This window comes from Tursiops truncatus, chromosome 4, assembly GCF_011762595.2.
Source record: "Tursiops truncatus isolate mTurTru1 chromosome 4, mTurTru1.mat.Y, whole genome shotgun sequence".
Classification (NCBI taxonomy): Eukaryota; Metazoa; Chordata; class Mammalia; order Artiodactyla; family Delphinidae; genus Tursiops; species Tursiops truncatus.
In genome coordinates, this window is record NC_047037.1 from 45,935,236 (window position 1) to 45,954,243 (window position 19,008).

Sequence of the window (19,008 nt, forward strand, 5' to 3'; positions counted from 1 at the left end):
CCAGAACTAGCTCAAATAAAATAAAAATTCTTAGCTCTTCCTTTAGAAAAGTGGTGGGGGGGGGGGGCGGAACTCGTGCCAATCCAAGTCGAGAAGGATTGGGAAAGGCATTTTATAATTCATTAATATACATTGGTTCCCCTTAAAATTTTTTCCTTTTATGAAAAAGAACTGAATAATGTTACAGGATCAGAAACTAATAAAAAATCACATACTTTCAAAGATTTATCACTTGCTTTTTATAGCTTTATTGACTATTACCAAGTTTCAAATAATTAAATACTGCAATTGGGACATTAAAAATACAAACTAATTTACCAAAATAATTGTATTCTGAATATTATGTACAATATTATACATTTTACATTACATAAAGGGTTTTTATACATAAAGGTAAGATTTGATTCATGATTACCGAAAACCCAAAATACATTTGAACAAAACATTCCTATGCATACATACATAATCACTCAACTGGGCTAATCAAAACCATACATGAGTGTGGTTATTAAAAAATAAAATTACATTCATACGATAATGGTAGAAATTGAAATCTGTTTTTATTGATTTGAAAGTACTATTATAAAACCACACACAGAAGAATGATATAACCTAATTCTGTTTAGTTAAAAATCTTTATACTGGAGACTGCAATATGTCTCTATCCCATGGGAAATTTTTGATTTTTAATATTTTTATTTTAAGGGACTTGTATAATTCATAATCATTAAAAGTCTATCATCCATGGGCATAAAGTAGACCCATTCCCAGCACAGAGAAAAGTCATGAGGGTCAACCATACCACCATGTGTATTTTACCATATCGTTTTTGAAAAATACCCTATTCCGTTGTACAATTTGATATGTCTTCATATTCATGCTTGTCATCAGTGATTACATACAGAGGCACAGAGCTCACAGGGGAAATATATATTACTGTGGAGAATTAGATACTAAAACAAAGCTATCACTGGGTGACTACAGAAAAAAAAGGGGTGCTCACGTGGAAAATGCCACCCATACACACTAAATTAGTTATTAAACAAGGCGTCAGTCCTTCAAAAAGGTTAATACGCTGATGTGTCATACCTTGTTTGAATCCTGAAATATCTAAGTCTAGAATACTGTCAAGTGAGTTTTAGTTCTATCTCACATTTAAATTTAATTCCTCTCAAGAGGAAGAGCTGTGATTTTAAGCCAAACATTTTTTCTAACTGATCTGAAAAGCCTGAAAAAAATGTCTTTATAGCAAAAACGTCTTTCTAACTGTATGTCACTCTGTCCATGAATCTTATGCTAGAGATACACAGACTGGTGAAAATTCTATCAGAACTATGCATAAGAACCTCGGAAAGGCAGCAATTAGTAAACTGGCCATTCTCCTTAATGTCTGTACAGCATTTTTCAGTATTCTCTATCCTGCATTTCATCAAAGGCAAACAACAGAATGCTTGGAACATAGAAGACAGAGAAGGAACAAGTTGAAACATATACAAAAGCAATGTCTTCTTCAACATCACATAATCTATGAAAAATGAGATTCAGAGCCTAAGGTCTGCTTTATTGTTTTTCTTCTCGTTCATGTTTTGCTTGAATATAAAAAGAAGCTCTAACCTAGGTTAACAAAATATATTCATATAAATGTATGAGCATTTCTAATACAAAAGTTAAAAAAGAAGTCTAAATTCTTAATTTTTATAGTTAAATATCCTAGAGTTCAGTAGGCAGATTTATTTTTGAGCAGCTTGAAAAGAATCCGTCGGCTGACCTCTGTCTGTGAAATCGGACACGGCTACATTTCAGCTCTTTGCCGAGATTTCTCAGCAGCAGCGGCTCCATCCTCCTCCTCCTCCTCTTCTTCCTCGTAGTGCTCCTCTCGGCCTTTGGGGTGGTTGTCATCTCGAACTTCTTGCTCTTCTCCATCATTGTTTTTCTCATCGGCCTTGAAGTTAAAAAGAAAAAAAAGGAAAACTAAGAGAGAGGGCACAGAGTTAGTGGTATAAATAATTCCCTCTAAAAAAAACACCCCAAAAAACCAGTATGAAGTTACTCATTTTTGGAGAAAGAAAACAAGTGAAGAAAAATATTCCAACAGGCGAGAGTGCTACAGTCATTTCTAATCTTCAGGTTGTCACAGATTTTCCTAGTTCTAGGTTGGCCTGTTAAACTCTATGGCACCTTAGATGTACCCACTGGTATCCTTCCAACTATACATACGTATCTCCCATACTTGCGCGCACAGGCACACAAGTGCAATAGAAATAGGTAGATCCTACGCGTACATTTTCATCATTTTCACCATAGGTCTCTTCAGCATTATGCTCCAATTCCCTTTTTTTCTCCTCAGTCAAATCTTCCTGAACCTAAAACAAACCAGAGACATCAGGTGACACCTTGATCATTTCAACACTTGCAACAACATGTTTTGATTTCCCAAAAGTTCATTCAAAGCAGCAGAGACAAAATCAAACTAAAAATAAATCTGAAAAGAAAGTCAGAGATTTGACTGGTCTATTAGCCATGAAGAAATGTATAATACACCTACTACAAAAAAAATCAATGTGATTCAGAATCTAGGACCTTTGTGTTTCTGATTTGTTTAACACTCCAAGTATAACACCTGAAGAAATTCACCTTATAAAATTAAATGGGAGAACTGTTGGAAGTCTGAAGGCTCTGACAGAATGTAAGTTCTTGTGAAGACAGGAACCATCTGTCTTACTCAACTAACTGCCTTCCATGCCTACATGCGTACTTGGCACACTGCAATTGCTTAATAAATACTGTTGAATGAAATGAGTCAATGAATGAATCAATGCAAAATATAGCTGCTCTGTAAAGGCACAGAAACCAGGCACCACTACCTATATATAATGTAGTAGAAAACCGAGGAAAACCTGTGTAAATATGTTTCTATAATTAAGAATAAACTTCTCTGGCTAAAAGATCTAGAACACAGAATACAATCATTTCAATTTCTTCATAAAATAGTTATTAAGCTACCTCAAATCCCTACATCTCTTTAGTGTTCTAACACATTTCTGTTTTAAGTAGTTTTCTTCGTGTATGCTACTACTATTATGTGTCATTGATTCCGATTGTTTTTTTTCAAAATGCAAATCAAAGAAAGCATCCAAATATTTTTGCGAAATAATCTCTATTTAATGATCACATTCCACACAAATAGAGGGTAAAATATTTTCTAACTTAACGATTCTGAAAACTATACACATGCCAAAAGGTTTAAGTCATTTGAATACATTTCAAAAAATCGCTGACTGCCAATTAAGCATAATGCAGTGTCTAGTTACCAGAAAGAACCCTGATCTCTCTGAGGAGAGCGGCATAAAAGTAAGTCTTCTTGAATAACACACAAAATTACCTAATTTTGGGGGGCGGGGTGTATGTGTGATAAATATCCCAGAAATGGGCAGGGGGAGGAAAGTATGCAGGTGTTATAATTAAGGAATGACTAATTAAGGGCTGCCTCAAGGTGTCCAGCCCAGGTTCAGCAGGATGAACTGCAACCCACCAGACTCACTTTGGAGGGACCCTGGCCTGTTAGGAGCTTACAAAGATGACCCTTCAAAGATGCCCTAACAGAGCCCAGCCTTCACGAACCTCTTCTAACCAGTCAATTGTTGGCTGGACTTTCAGCCCCTACACCACACTGGCACCAAATAAATACATTGTGGGGACAGGTATAGAGTATACTTTGTATTCATGTGTCCTGGTAGAGCGAGCTATAAAGAAGACACCTCTGTTTTACCTGCAGTTTCTATCAGTGGCCAATGACATCCCTTCTGCCCTTAGTCATGGAATCTCATCACAGCATTTCCCAGGACATTGTAACAAAAACAGTGAAGCACTTATTTCAGACTATATTAAGGTCTCACTAATTGAAAACTGCTGAAGTGTCCCCAGTCAATTTCCGTGAACAGACGTGTCTTCTACAGCCTTAATAATGAAAATATACTAGTGAACACTAAACATGCTTTAGTTGGGGTTGGGAGGGAACTGCCTTGAAACTGTGGTATGGTGAAAAGGACCAGTGTTGGCAAACTTTTGCTGCAAAGGGCCAGAGAGTAAATATCCAGACTTTCTTGGCCATAAGGTCTCTAGCAAATACCCAACTCTAGTGCAGCAGCAGCCTTAGACAACATGTACACCAAAAGGCATGGCTTGTGTCCCAATAAGACTTCACTTGTAAAATAGGCCCAGACCTGTAGTCTGCCAGCCCCCTAACGCAGACCGTGGGGTCAGACAGACCTGTGTTAAAACCTTCGCTCCTCACCTCTCCAGGTTGTATGAACTATAAGGTCACTTGTTTTTACTGTGAAGATTTTCAGGCACACACAAATAAAGACAATAATTCAATAAACTCAGTACAGCCATCACCAAGGCTCAAAGGTTACCTCAGTGTTGCCACACTTGCATCACCTATCACTTTTCTTTATTTTCTGATGAATTTATTCTTAAAATTCTAGATAGCATGTAATTTCACCCCTACTCATCTCGGAATGTATTTCTAAACACACTGGACTTTTCTTATATAACCATAATGCCATTATCACGTCTGATAAATAATTCCATGGTATCATCTAGTGTCTAGTCCTTACTTACATTTTCCTGATCGTCTTAAATATGTCTATTTATAGTTGGTTTGTTCTAATCATGATCCAAACAAAGGCCACATCTAACACCATTTCCGCTCCCCTCTTTTTCCCTTAATGCTATCTTGAATTGTTGTCCAGTAAAATGACCCACATTCTGGATTTACTTGCTTCTTTAAGGTATCACTTAACTCATATTTTTAGCCTCCACATTTCTTATAAAAGGAAGTTAGCTTAAAGGCTTGAATGAATTCAGATTCAATTTGCAAAATAAGGACTTTTCAGAGGTGATGCTGTAGATTTCATATTTTCATCACATCAGGAGGCATATAATGCTTGTCCCACTTTTAGTGAAGCTAAGGTTGGCCAGTGAGCTCAGATAGCTACAGCCTGATCCCTCCATGGTAAAATCCCCTGACCTCCATCTATCTGGTGATATCCATTGATGACTGCTCTTAAATCAACTGTTTTAATTAGGAGTCACAAAACGGGTGTCTTTCTAATTCCATCATTCCTTCTGTATTGACTAACTTCTATAAAGAAAAACTTGCCCATATCAGCTCTTTAGTTACTGTGCTTAGTATATTTAATCATGGTAGCTTTTAAAAGCAGACCTGGGTGGGGTCTAATCATGGTTCTAACAATAACAAGTTGTGTGAACTCTGAAAACTTATGTAACCTCTCTGAACCTCAAATGTCTTATCTATCAAAGAAAGGGTTAGATAAAAAGCAGTGATTTTTAATTTTCTCTCTGTGTGTGTGGGGGTGGGGGATGGGTAGGGGGAGTCATGGACCCTTTTAACACTTTGGTTAGGAAATCTTTAGTAAATGGGCATAGGTATACATAATTTTGCATGGAAGTTTCAGGAGGTTCAGACTTCCCAAAGTCTAGCTACAGACCTGACCTGTCGTAGGCGTGCTTCTCTAAACAGTGTGCTCCTGAAACATCAGTATCAGCTGGGGGGCTTGTGAAAAACTCCAACTCCTACACCCCACACAGACAGGATCAAAATCTCCAAGGGTAAGGTCTAATCCAGGAATCTGTACTTTTTACACACTTTCCAAGGTGATTCTTAGCCACAGCAAAGCCTGAGAGCCATTCGCTTGAGTGACAATGAATGTCTCTGGCTAGAGAGATAAACACCTGTTTATGAGTTCTGTCTTCTCTTCTCTTGGGATCTATTGTAGGAAATTTAGGTTGTTGACCAGTTGTCAATATAATCTGAGGTGGGAACCACTGATTTAAATTACTTTTCAATTTAGGGATTGCACAAAAGAAAATTTTGTAGTTTTTCAAATTTATAAATGTACCTTTTCTATTCTAGTAATATATGCTTCATGTTTGGGGCAAAAGTACTTCAAATCCATCTTAAAGGCACTGCTAAAATGGGACCAAGTGATATGGAGTTTCTCATTTTAAAATATGCTTACACTAATAACCAGAAGCCAAATGCGACTCTTTTACAATGTAGACACGCCAATTATGTCTTCCACACTTGACCCTCTTTACTATCGAGCTAAAGCCGACGCAAACATTTTGTTAAATATATTCCTACACCGCTCCTCATTACTCATTACTGAAATCTAATGTTTTAGGCATTTTAGCAATGGTCCCTATGTGATGTGGCAAAGTTTAATAAATAGCGAAAACTAAACAAGATAAAACAGATCTTCTGAACCTGAAATGGGCTTTGGCTAGTTACCCAGTCCCCGTATGTATTCGCCCCTTTCTCTGATGCATCAAAGGTGTTACGGGATGAGCCAGGAACCAGAAGGCTGCACCTTAAGTAGTCAAGAATCCTGGAATCCAAAGAAGTGTATGGGATGTGACAATGGAAGGGCCTTCCAACAATGTCCACTATGGTGGTGAACACCCCTGCTTACCAGCGAATATTTAATAGGAGAGTTTCTGCTATCTGGACAGCTTCTTGATGTGGTGATTCACAGGCTGACATACCACTAAAGGGAGCCAGGAAACCCTGTACCTGCTCTTGCGTGAGCGTTCAGATCAATCTGTTTTCAGTTAGATGGGAGAAACTGAGCACTCGGGTTTTGCAAAGTGGTCATTTAGTCTCTATATATTTTTAAACATTTAAATAATTTTGGGAGAGGGGGAAGATGGCGGGGAAAGGGGGAAGATGGTGGGAGAGTAAGACGTGGAAATCACCTTCCTCCCCACAGATACATCAGAAATACATCTACACGTGGAACAACTCCTACAGAACACCTACTGAACGCTGGCAGAAGACCTCAGACCTCCCAAAAGGCAAGAAACTCCCCACGTACCTGGTCGTGTGGATGAAAGGCTCTTGGTGCTGCAGCCAGGAGTCAGTGCTCCGCCTCTGAGGTGGGAGAGCCAACTTCAGGACACTGGTCCACAAGAGACCTCCCAGCTCCATGGAATATCAAACGGCGAAAATCTCCCAGAGATCTCCATCTCAACACCAACACCCAGCTTCACTCAACGACCAGCAAGATACAGTGCTGGACACCCTATGCCAAACAACTAGCAAGACAGGAACACAACACCACCCATTAGCAGAGAGTCTGCCTAAAATCATAATAAGTCCACAGACACCCCAAAACACACCGCCAGACGTGGACCTGCCCACCAGAAAGACAAGATCCAGCCTCATCCACCAGAACACAGGCACCAGTCCCCTCCACCAGGAAGCCTACACAACCCACTGAACCAACTTTAGCCACTGTGGACAGACACCAAAAACAACGGGAACTACGAACCTGCAGCCTGCAAAAAGGAGACCCCAAACACAGTAAGATAAGCAAAATGAGAAGACAGAAAAACACACAGCAGATGAAGGAGCAAGATAAAAACCCACAAGACCTAACAAATGAAGAGGAAATAGGCAGTCTACCTGAAAAAGAATTCAGAATAACGAGAGTAAAGATGATCCAAAATCTTGGAAATAGAATAGAGAAAATGCAAGAAACATTTAACAAGGACCTAGAAGAACTAAAGAGGAAACAAACAATGATGAACAACACAATAAACGAAATTTAAAATATGCTAGAAGGGATCAATAGCAGAATAACTGAGGCAGAAGAACGGATAAGTGACCTGGAAGATAAAATAGTGGAAATAACTACCGCAGAGCAGAAAAAAGAATGAAAAGAAATGAGGACAGTCTCAGAGACCTCTGGGACAACATTAAACGCACCAACATTCGAATTATAGGGGTTCCAGAAGAAGAAGAGAAAAAGAAGGGGACTGAGAAAATATTTGAAGAGATTATAGTTGAAAACTTCCCTAATATGGGAAAGGAAATAGTTAATCAAGTCCAGGAAGCACAGAGAGTCCCATACAGGATAAATCCAAAGAGAAACACGCCATGACACATATTACTCAAACTGTCAAAAATTAAATACAAAGAAAACATATTAAAAGCAGCAAGGGAAAAACAACAAATAACACACAAGGGAATCCCCATAAGGTTAACAGCTGGTTTTTCAGCAGAAACTCTGCAATCCAGAAGGGACTGACAGGACATATTTAAAGTGATGAAGGAGAAAAACCTGCAACCAAGATTACTCTACCCAGCAAGGATCTCATTCAGATTTGATGGAGAAATTAAAACCTTTACAGACAAGCAAAAGCTGAGAGAGTTCAGCACCACCAAACCAGCTTTACAACAAATGCTAAAGGATCTTCTCTAGGCAAGAAACACAAGAGAAGGAAAAGACCTACAATAACAAACTGAAAACAATTAAGAAAATGGGAATAGGAACATACATATCGATAATTACCTTAAATGTAAATGGATTAAATGCTCCCACCAAAAGACACAGATTGGCTGAATGGATACAAAAACAAGACCCATATATATGCTGTCTACAAGAGACCCACTTCAGACCTAGAGACACATACAGACTGAAAGTGAGTGGATGGAAAAAGATATTCCATGCAAATGGAAACCAAAAGAAAGCTGGAGTAGCAATTCTCATATCAGACAAAATAGACTTTAAAATAAAGACTATTACAAGAGACAAAGAAGGACACTACATAATGATCAAGGGATCGATCCAAGAAGAAGATATCATAATTGTAAATATTTATGCACCCAACACCCAACATAGGAGCACCTCAATACATAAGGCAAATCCTAACAGCCATAAAAGGGGAAATCGACAGTAACACATTCTGATATTTATAGGACATTCCATCCAAAAACAACAGAATATACATTTTTCTCAAGTGCTCATGGAACATTCTCCAGAATAGATCATATCTTGGGTCACAAATCAAGCCTTGGTAAATTTAAGAAAATTGAAATTGTATCAAGTATCTTTTCTGACCACAACGTTATGAGACTAGATATCAATTACAGGAAAAGATGTGTAAAAAATACAAACACATGGAGGCTAAACAATACACTACTTAATAATGAAGTGATCACTGAAGAAATCAAAGAGGAAATCAAAAAATACCTAGAAACAAATGACAATGGAGACACGACGACCCAAAACCTATGGGATGCAGCAAAAGCAGTTCTAAGATGAAAGTTTATAGCAATACAATCCTACCTTAAGAAACAGGAAACATCTCGAATAAACAACCTAACCTTGCACCTAAAGCAATTAGAGAAAGAAGAACAAAAAAACCTCCAAAGTTAGCAGAAGGAAAGAAATCATAAAGATCAGATCAGAAATAAATGAAAAAGAAATGAAGGAAATGATAGCAAAGATCAATAAAACTAAAAGCTGGTTCTTTGAGAAGATAAACAAAATTGATAAACCATTAGCCAGACTCATCAAGAAAAAAAGGGAGAAGACTCAAATCAATAGAATTAGAAATGAAAAAGGAGAAGTAACAACTGACACTGCAGAAATACAAAAGATCATGAGAGATTATTACAAGCAACTCTATGCCAATAAAATGGACAACCTGGAAGAAATGGACAAATTCTTAGAAATGTACAACCTACCAAGACTGAATCAGGAAGAAATAGAAAATATGAACAGACCAATCACAAGCACTGAAATTGAAACTGTGATTAAAAATCTTCGAAGAAATAAATAATTTTAAAGTACACATAGTACTTTTTGGCAATGTCACAGTTTGTCTCGTTTGCTCATAAGCATATTAAAAATCTGTAAAGTAAGCAACATGAGGATGGGCTCACCATATGAATGTCTTTGACTCTAAGGATCCCAAACAGTAAACAATGAATGTGTGTTAATAGCCATCCATCTTTATGTCTCAGAAGGATAACACTGTTGCACTCAGATAAGAGAAGGCAGGGAGAATGCACACTTGTTTTGGGTCCTCTACTCTCATAGTTCAATCAGTCTGATGGGCTGTACCTCTGAACAGGTATAACCCTGGCAAGATGCAGCTCCTCCCTAGGAGCAAATGTGACAGAAGTCAGGCTGACTGTGGGCTGGAAGGGAGGGGACCCGACGGCAGCAATGGGCCTTACATCCCAGGGGTCAGCTGGGGCAGTGGAAGACTCTGAGGCTTAAGGAAGACAAGAATGATACAAATCACACAGCGTTTTATGGTTTTCAGTGCTCACACACACAGCACTTGTAAACAACACGCTATGTGTTCTCACGTATTGCATCCCTTTGTTTTTCTTCTTTTGCTGCAGTCTGCTGAGAACTTTGTCTCTGTTACTAGTCCTTGCCTGATATATGGAAGTGCTTCTCCCTCCTCAAGGGAAGAGCTGAGAACAATGGAAAGAGGTGGGAAAATCCAGTAACTAATCACCACAGGAACTACCAGAAAAATATAACACAGCCTGAGCAAGGGGCGCTTAGCAGGCAGAGGGGAAAGGTACCCAGGGAAGAAGAGAGGCACGCTGGTCTTCTGCTGAGAGCTCACGTGGCAACCACCCTAAATGAGAGGGCGTGGTGACCTGGAGCCTCTGTGTGAGGGTTAGGAAGTGGGGACGGGGTGCCACAGCTAGGAGCTCTGGGCAGGAAACTAGGGGTCAGGCGCAGGGAGGGGGAAGGGCTCCAGTCAGTCAGGCCCCCTGAGGGAGGAGGGACAGAGGCCTGGGGAGCAGCTGCCCGGCGTCAGGCACCAGGCTCTGCCTGGTCATCATCCTCCTTCCCTCCCGCCTCTCTGCCTTTGTTTTCTTTCTATCTTTGATCCCTCTTGGATCCCAGGATTTCTCTCTCCACCTTACCTGATAGAATATAGAAGTTAAAAAAAAAATCAGTAAATACTGATTAAAATTTTATGTTTACCCTTCTGAATTTTTAAAAAGGAGCCAAGGTGAATCTCTTGTCTTTTAATCTCCCAAAGATTCCTGGCATCTGACATAATGAAACAAAGTAATATTAGTCTAGACATCCTGTTACAAGAGAGGTCCAGATGAATATCTTTCTCTTGCCAAACGTCTTAATATTCAAGGCTGCTGGGTTCTCTAACGCTCTCTTCTGATAACACAGCTCAGGGGCTTCATTAGGATGAACAGCAGGATGAGAAAAAGGAGAGAGAATACGAAGATCAAGCCAGGTAGACTGCACGTGACTAGAGGTGTATGTTGCCAATGACTGCAAAGAATGAGGTTCTTTTCTGTTTTCCCGGTATAAACACAAATTTCAGCATCAGCTCTGAAAAGCTGATAAATGCAATCTAAACGAGGCGGCAGACCTAGTCAAGGGAACCATGCCCGTGAGTGTGGCAGCTCGTGCCTTCCGAGCAGGCTCTCAGGGGTTGGGGGGGTTTGTTCAGGCTGCCATTTGTCCGACCTCTCCTGCCGTTCCCCTTAGGGTCAGAGCCACACATCTGCAAGAGGCCTGGCTGAGAGGTGCCTCTGAACCAGGGCTTTAATCTGCTGGTCCGTTTGCTGGTCCAGAGAGAGACTGAACATGGGGCCTTGGCCTCATCCGTATCATATTCCCGAGAACTGAGCTTCAGCGGTCCATACAGTACCCCGCCGTGACTAACCAGCTACAACCAACAGCGTTCATCAGTCAATTACATGATTGTGGCACCAAGGCAGATGCTCTATAAACCTAATTAACAACGATATGCCAGAGGTTTACAGTAAGAAGCAAACTAAAATGAAATGCTAAGAAATTCCACCCAAGTGCATTTTACTCAACAGAGCTCCTTACATATTTTTCCTTTGCTTCTTTGTTAAACTTGATTAAGATGCTAAATTCTTAGAAGGGCAGAGGCTAAAAGGAGAGGCTATACAATTTTTTAAGTGTCTGGGGGTGCCCCTGTGACACAGGCACTGTGACATGTCTATAGGGAAAGTCTCTGGGGATAGTCCAGACCCTCAGTGTGCAGAGCTTTGCTTTTCTTTCTTGTGAGGGAAAGAGACAGGAGAAAATATTCTTACAAAGATCACATAAACCTAAGTTCGCCATTTCTGGAAGGCCAAGTGTCTTCTCAATTCAAAATTTCTAGGGTAAACCAGAGAGGAGGATTTTATCACCACATTTTTGCTATCTTCTAACCAAATGTCTCCACAGCCTTGGTCCGTTTCCCCTTGAAACCACCCTTCCTTACCCAGCCTACGGCTCTCTGAACCTTTCTACAGAAGCCCGCGCGGCCGAGGTTTGTTGCAGGCGAGCGTGAGGCCCCAAACAGTCTGGCCTCCTGCCCTCCCCCTTCCTACCTCCTCTTCTCCCTCTTCCTGGTACTGGTCATCCACATTGTCCTCCTGCTGGTCTGGATTTCCTGCCATCTGTTGAAACAAAAGGGGAGGCTCAGGTTACCGAACACTGGAGATGGGTTGTCCAGTCCTCTGGGACAAAGAACAGGCAGGCCACCATGAACATTACACTTTCAATGCATCAGGGGCCAGGAAATGATGACTAACCATTCTCAACACAAAGCCCAGGATGCCCATCACCCGCTCTCTCTGAGGGTGGGCATTTCACATGATGACCCCCCCAAAAACCCAAAGAGGTGAACCTCCTGTCCATGAGGTTATGGCTACCCTTTTGCGTAAAACCAGGCATTGTTGAAATACCCGAGTTAAAACCACCCTCCTTCATGGCATCTGCTTACCACCAAATGCTCCTCCATTTCTGCATTCCCTTGCTTTTGGTGACTTTGTTTCTGCTCTTCATTTTCATCTGGCAAGTTTTCTTCCCTCACTTGCCCGGCTTCCTCAAATTCATCCTCCCCTTGATTATTAGGGTCGTCTGCTGGGTTTATGTCCTCTACAGCTGCCCTCTGTAAAATTTTAATGAAAAGCAACCACCACTTCAAATTCCAGGATCAAGTTTAATTTCATTTGAAAGGCCAGACACTGGCAGAAAATGAAATTGTCCTTCACCAGATTGTTCAGATCTATCCTTGCCAAGACTCACAAGTATTCGTCCCACTGTCAAAAGATAAAGCCTCTGCTTTATGTGTCAGAGACTGATGCGTCAGAATTAAGTTCAAATAGCATTTCTTTCCTGCAAGCGATTCCAAAATAGTTCTCAAAACTCTAATTATCACAAGGAATATGAACATAACTAGATGACAAGAAAAACAGTTAATGAAAGCCAAAGGACCAAGTAGGAGAAATAATTAAAACGAGAGATTTAGATAGGCAAATAGTAACTTCTTTCACTGGTATGTTGATTTTTTTGACAGACGAGTTATCCTTTGCAAAACCAGCTGTTACATGTAAGTGAGTGAAAAGCAGCTGAGGAGAGAGGAAGCCCACACCAGAAAGGACCCAAGAAGAGGGCCCACGAGGAGACAAGAGGAGGCTAATTCACAAGTAGACGATCACGTTCTAGTGTGGATCACATTTATTTATTTTTTTATTTTTACTTTTTTCGGCACGCGGGCCTCTCACTGTTGTGGCCTCTCCCGTTGCGGAGCACAGGCTCCGGACGCGCAGGCTCAGCGGCCATGGCTCACGGGCCCAGCCGCTCCGCGGCATGTGGGATCCTCCCGGACCGGGGCACGAACCCGTGTCCCCTGCATCAGCAGGCGGACTCTCAACCACTGCGCCACCAGGGAAGCCCAAATAGGTGCGTTTTTGTTTTTGTTTTTGCGGTACACGGGCCTCTCACTGTTGTGGCCTCTCCCATTGCAGAGCACAGGCTCCGGACGCGCAGGCTCAGCGGCCATGGCTCACGGGCCCAGCCACTCCGTGGCACGTGGGATCTTCCCGGACCGGGGCACGAACCTGTGTCCCCTGCATCGGCAGGCCGCCTCTCAACCACTGCGCCACCAGGGAAGCCCCCACATGTCTTTATAATGAACACTACCATGAAGCTGAGAGAGGCTGCACTGGCAAGAGACAGGAGAAAAGGGACTGGGCTAACCCAGCCTCCGGCAATATATTTTGAAAAATACCTCCCCCTCCCCACCCCACCTCTCAAGTAGTGATTCTGTTATTGTGTTCAGTGAATGCCCTTCACATTATCAACTTTAGAACTATCTGGATGTCCCACTTATGTTCCCAAAGCACCTTTCAAAATAACATATGCCCTCATAAAGATTCAGATCTTAGAGCCTGAGCTGGGCAGAAATGGCGATGCTTGCAAGAGCTTCCCTGATCACACCAGGGTCATCAATAGGGCACTTCACTGAAGCAGCAAATGCTTCCCAGAGACGGTAAAGCCTCAGAGTGAGATTCAGTCTCCAGACCACAAAATTCTACTTCAATTCACCTCAGAGCCTTGACCATGTACAAGAGCTCGCTGCAGTCTCAGCTGATGTATTATCTGCACATCCCTGGCTATGTACTTTGTTCAAGAGCAAAATCACACTTTTCTTGGGAATGTGACAAATCATAACCTTCACACTAAACTCCAATTACTCCACAATCTTGTTATATGGATCACTTGTTGTACGTTATCAATAAACTGTGTGGAAATATAGGAAAAATGTAACACATTTTCTTCAGAAAAAAAGTACAAGATGTCTTTTGCAAAAGTACGTGAAAATGTACACATTAGTTCCAACTCTAACCAAGTAGTAAAAAACGTTTAATAGGCACAGTTGTTACGTTCAAAAAATAGTTAGATGATCAATTAAATCTCAGTAAAGCTGGACAAAAATGTTTTTACTTTAAAAATAAATGGATAAAGTATGAGACAAAGAGAGGGACAAGCAGACTAATAATTTCTAATTAAGAGAAGGCATGGTAGAAAGGCCAGCGTTTCCCAGCGTGTTATCTAGAGCAAGTCAACTGATGAAAGGAGAGTAAAGAATTATGCAGTCAGGTAAGCAATCGAAACACACAGCGTTTCCCAAAGTCAGTGACTGGAACACCCACCCTTCCTCTGTCCCCTCCATTGCTCTCAGGATGCTCTCAGGCATTTGCACACTCGCTTTCTTGCTCTCTCATGGACACTCTCTTGCTCTTTCACATCCTCTGACGCTCTCACACTCTCCTGCTATCTATAGCTCTTGCTCTTTCCTGAAAATATTTCAGGGCTAGGGTTCCCTGGAGCATACTCTGAGAAATGCCAATTCAGGGGCTGGTGGGTAAATGTGTTCTGCCACCGCTCAGTGCAAGTTATGTGCAAAAGCTGTTTCCATCAGGGTGGCTTCAAGCATCTGTCAGGAAGACCTTCTCAATGTTTATCAAGGAAGAATATGGACAGGCAGGGCCCACAGGATAGCACAGACTGAATTTTATTAACATGGTGGTGGAATTCCTAGCAAAAGATGACAGGAGAGCTAGGATTTTACACTGTGAAAATCACCTACACATAAGCATAAGGACACACTCATTTGCAGGCAAGGCCAAGGCCACAGACCACCCAACTGAATTGGGAGTCTTGGTCCTTTTTGAGTAAACAAAAAGAACATTTCTGGTTACTATATCTCTAACTGCTAATATTCTAACTTTTCTATAGCAACATGGTGTCTGGGAAATTTTTTTCTTTCATTTCTCAAACCTCACAATCCTATCTGTGTATTTATTAAAATAGTCACTGGACTGTTGGGAGATTACAGAGAGTCACATGACACACATTCACACCCTAGCAGACTGCTCAACATGCTTCATAGTGGTTAATCTCCTTTCTCTGGTTCTCTCTCCAACTCCCACACTTGCTTTTTTTTTTTTTTTTCTTTTTCATCTTTCAGAGCTACTACATATTTCAATGCCTCTTTTTTGCTTTTCTATTTTAATTTGACTAATCTGAAAGTCCCCAGAGGGAAACTCCTTGGATGTTTTCCCAGAGCAACCTTTAACCCATTCTCATCACACACACCCCCCATGGTTTACAGTTAACAACATTGCTCATATCATATAATTGTGTAAGCCACCTTCCTTCTGTGCTGATGAAATAACAGACATATCTGGAGCCAGAGTCACGGTGTCAGGTAAACCTTCACGTTTCCTTTCTGCCTTGTGAGTTCCCAAGTGTCACGACCGGAAGAGAGGACACTTACACCTGCCTCGGATTCTGGGTCAGCTTCGTGGGGCCCTTGTTCTTGAAGCTCATGTCCATTCTCTGGGTCTTCTTCTGCCTCGTCTTGGTGCTGGTTGTCTCTCTCATAGGCTAGCAAATCAAAGGAACTAATATCAGTCCAAACAAACCAGACAGGATTCTCCCTTTGAAAGCAAAGCAAAGTCACCAGCGGGCTTTCCTGCAGACCACTTCACCCGCTCTCTCCTCCAGCTAGGTTAGCTCGAGATAAGGTGTATGTTTCAGCTTTTCTGGAAAAGTTATGCCCTTTCCCCAGGCCTTGTGTCTACAGAGATAGTGTGGAAAGGCCTTGTGTCTACAGAGACAGTGTGGGTAAGTGACACCATTCTAACTCTCCCAAAACAAATGTTTACAACAAAAGCGGCATTTTCCCCCCCCATTATGCCAAAAACAACGATCAAAACTTTCTTGATAAGATAAAGCCCAGTCAATTGGACATCGCTAAAATTATCAACTAATTTTTGGTAATGTCAGAGAAAATGGCAAGCCACTGAAAGAAGAAACTGATGCTATTTCAGGAAATGAAAGAAATAACAACCCCATTTGTGGAGCTAAAAAAACAAATTCAGCCCGTCGTCCTGTGTTCTCTGAATTGGCGGTAATGATGATGCCACAAGCACTGCATGCTTATACTCACACACACATTTACTTGCTACATTTTGAACAAAATTATTTCAACTAAGAGAATGTATTGATAGATAAGAGCACACAAAGAGAGGAACAAATAACTTCTTTCGGTAAGATGCAAGAGGAAAGGTTAAGTATAGGGAGAGTATTCAGCCTGTAGAAAATAAAGATGCAGGTGACTTTCCATCAGGTTTCAAGCGCACCAAGGGATCCATTAAATAAAAGAGAGAACAAATGGTTCTCTAGTCTTACTGATAATGGAACAAAAAAGCTTAAAGTGCTGCATGGGGGGACATAAGGAAAACAACGTCTTGACGATAAGGGCTATAAAATATCAGAACAGGCTGTAGAGGGAGTTTGGGTAATCACCTTCCTTTAGATTCTTTAGGAAAGGATACAGAGCTAAGTGTTAGTGTTGCCAGGGAAACGGTTACTGTCTAGTCCTATCATCACAGTAAGCGGTATTTGATAAATGACACATAGATGCGCCCTGCAAATGAAAGCTACTACTGACTTAATTTGAAAAACTTTCAAGGCAATAATCTAAACACCTCCAAGGTAAGAAGAAAATGTAGAAGTTTCCCAAAGTATAACAGTCCTATGACAATGTGTTAGAAATAAGTACTTAGCATACAAAATGCTTAAGCTACCATTTCCTCTCTAAAATGTCAGAGAACAAACGGATTATCTTGCGTGATTTAGGCTACCAATGTGAACTGTTTGGGAGGATTAAGAAAAGCATACCAACAACAACAAAAGACAGATGGTAGTACGTACAGGTATCCTCCGCTTTTTGAAAGTTCGTTTTATGTCACCTCACTTTTCCGAAAGACCTACATTAGTACCTGTTTTGGGTAACCGAAAGAATTCGGAAGAGGATTTCCAATTTTATGGAAAAAGGTGAAAAGCAAAAATAGCGACTAGTGTTGGTTCTGCAGCGAGAGAGAGAGAGAGAGAGAGAGAGAGAGAGAGAGAGAGAGAGAGAGAGAGAGAGAGAGTCTCGTGGAGACCGTACACACCCAGAGCAGAGCAGTGAGAGTGGCATCGTCCATCCAGCTCCTTCCCCAGGACCTACACTCAGCGGCTCAGCATCAGCCCCCAGAGCTCTGAACTGTGCCTGTGAGCACCTGCGCTCGATTTACCTCGATTTACTCTGTGTATCCCTTAGCAAGATGTGTCCTATGGTAATTGCTTCTTTGCTTTACACCATTTCAATTTACAAAAGGTTTCACAGGAACGCTCTACTTTCAGAGAGTATGCAGATACACATATAACTCTGAGTTGATATTATATATTACCAAGCAGTTTTATTAAAACATTCATCATCTAAGAAGCTCACCACCTCCTTCCTCTTCCTGGACGCCCTGGTCCTCTGCTCCCTGAACAACATCATTATCTACAGCATCATAACGAGCTTGCTGCCTGCAAGGGAAACAAACAATCATCACCTCAGGGACACAAATTAAGTAGCACAGTTTGACGTAAGTCATTTATCTTTAAAGAGAGTTATCAATGAATTTTTCGACACTTTTTGAAAAGCCATAAAAATATTTCTTAAACTTATCCAATTAGGTTTAATAAAGATTCCAGACACTTTCAAAACATGCCTTATAAAAGATAAAATACCTTTCAAATGATAAAATAAAATGAAGTTAGCACAAAACCTGATAAGTTATTTTGAGACATACACTGTCTTTTTTTTTTTTTTTTTTTTTTTTTTGGCGGTACGCGGGCCTCTCACTGTTGTGGCCTCTCCCATTGCGGAGCACAGGCTCCGGACGCGCAGGCTCAGCGGCCATGGCTCACGGGCCCAGCCGCTAGGCAGCATGTGGGATCTTCCCGGACCGGGGCACGAACCCGTGTCCCCTGCATCGGCAGGCGGACTCTCAACCACTGCGCCACCAGGGAAGCCCTACACTGTCATTTTTAAGCAGGGGAAAAAAATGTTGATTATTCTGAAAATTCAATGTTTGGAATGTAGTTTTCAGGTAGTGGTTCTGCCTCAGCTACACGAGCAACAGGAGCCCCTCAAGTTCACGGGTAACAAATACAGGAAGCCGTCTCTATCCTGCTTGTGAACGCCAGAGGCGGGCTGCCTAGGCCCATCAGGAGGCTACCGTGTCTGCTCCGGGCGCTGCGGCCGGCCCTCGGCGAGCCCAGCCTGCCTCTGCTGGGCCGTCTCCCTGGCGAGGAGCTGCGGCTGGTGCTGGTGCGGCAAGGGCCCCTGCAGCCTCTGCTGGGGCGGGGCCTCGTGGCGCTCCTTCGGCCGCTGGGCCTCCTCCACCCGCCGCACTGCCAGCCTCTGCTGCTCCTCATACGGCGACTGGAATTTGGCGACCGGCTTGCCCGAGGGATACACCTGGGGAACAGAGAGTCGCTGCAGAGCAAGAACTGTCGG

The 19,008-nt window shown here is 41.7% G+C and overlaps 1 protein-coding gene across 11 annotated transcripts in view; it reads right to left on the reverse strand.

Annotated features, from left to right (window-relative positions):
* Nucleotides 1-224: 224 nt before the first annotated feature.
* The window catches only part of GOLIM4 (golgi integral membrane protein 4), an 80,463-nt gene continuing 61,679 nt past the window's right edge, over nucleotides 225-19,008 (reverse strand). For 6 of the 11 annotated variants that reach the window (XM_033855443.2, XM_019946136.3, XM_073803881.1 and 3 more), the window contains 7 exons: nucleotides 18,728-18,969; nucleotides 17,950-18,032; nucleotides 15,946-16,055; nucleotides 12,604-12,771; nucleotides 12,209-12,277; nucleotides 2,283-2,363; nucleotides 225-1,942 (listed from right to left, as the gene is read on the reverse strand). In XM_033855443.2, the coding sequence (XP_033711334.1) occupies nucleotides 1,793-1,942; nucleotides 2,283-2,363; nucleotides 12,209-12,277; nucleotides 12,604-12,771; nucleotides 15,946-16,055; nucleotides 17,950-18,032; nucleotides 18,728-18,969 (903 nt within the window). In that variant the 3' untranslated portion in view covers nucleotides 225-1,792. The remainder of the gene's footprint in view (nucleotides 1,943-2,282; nucleotides 2,364-12,208; nucleotides 12,278-12,603; nucleotides 12,772-15,945; nucleotides 16,056-17,949; nucleotides 18,033-18,727; nucleotides 18,970-19,008) is intronic. The other 5 variants (XM_019946138.3, XM_019946137.3, XM_073803877.1 and 2 more) reach the window with 3 other exon arrangements.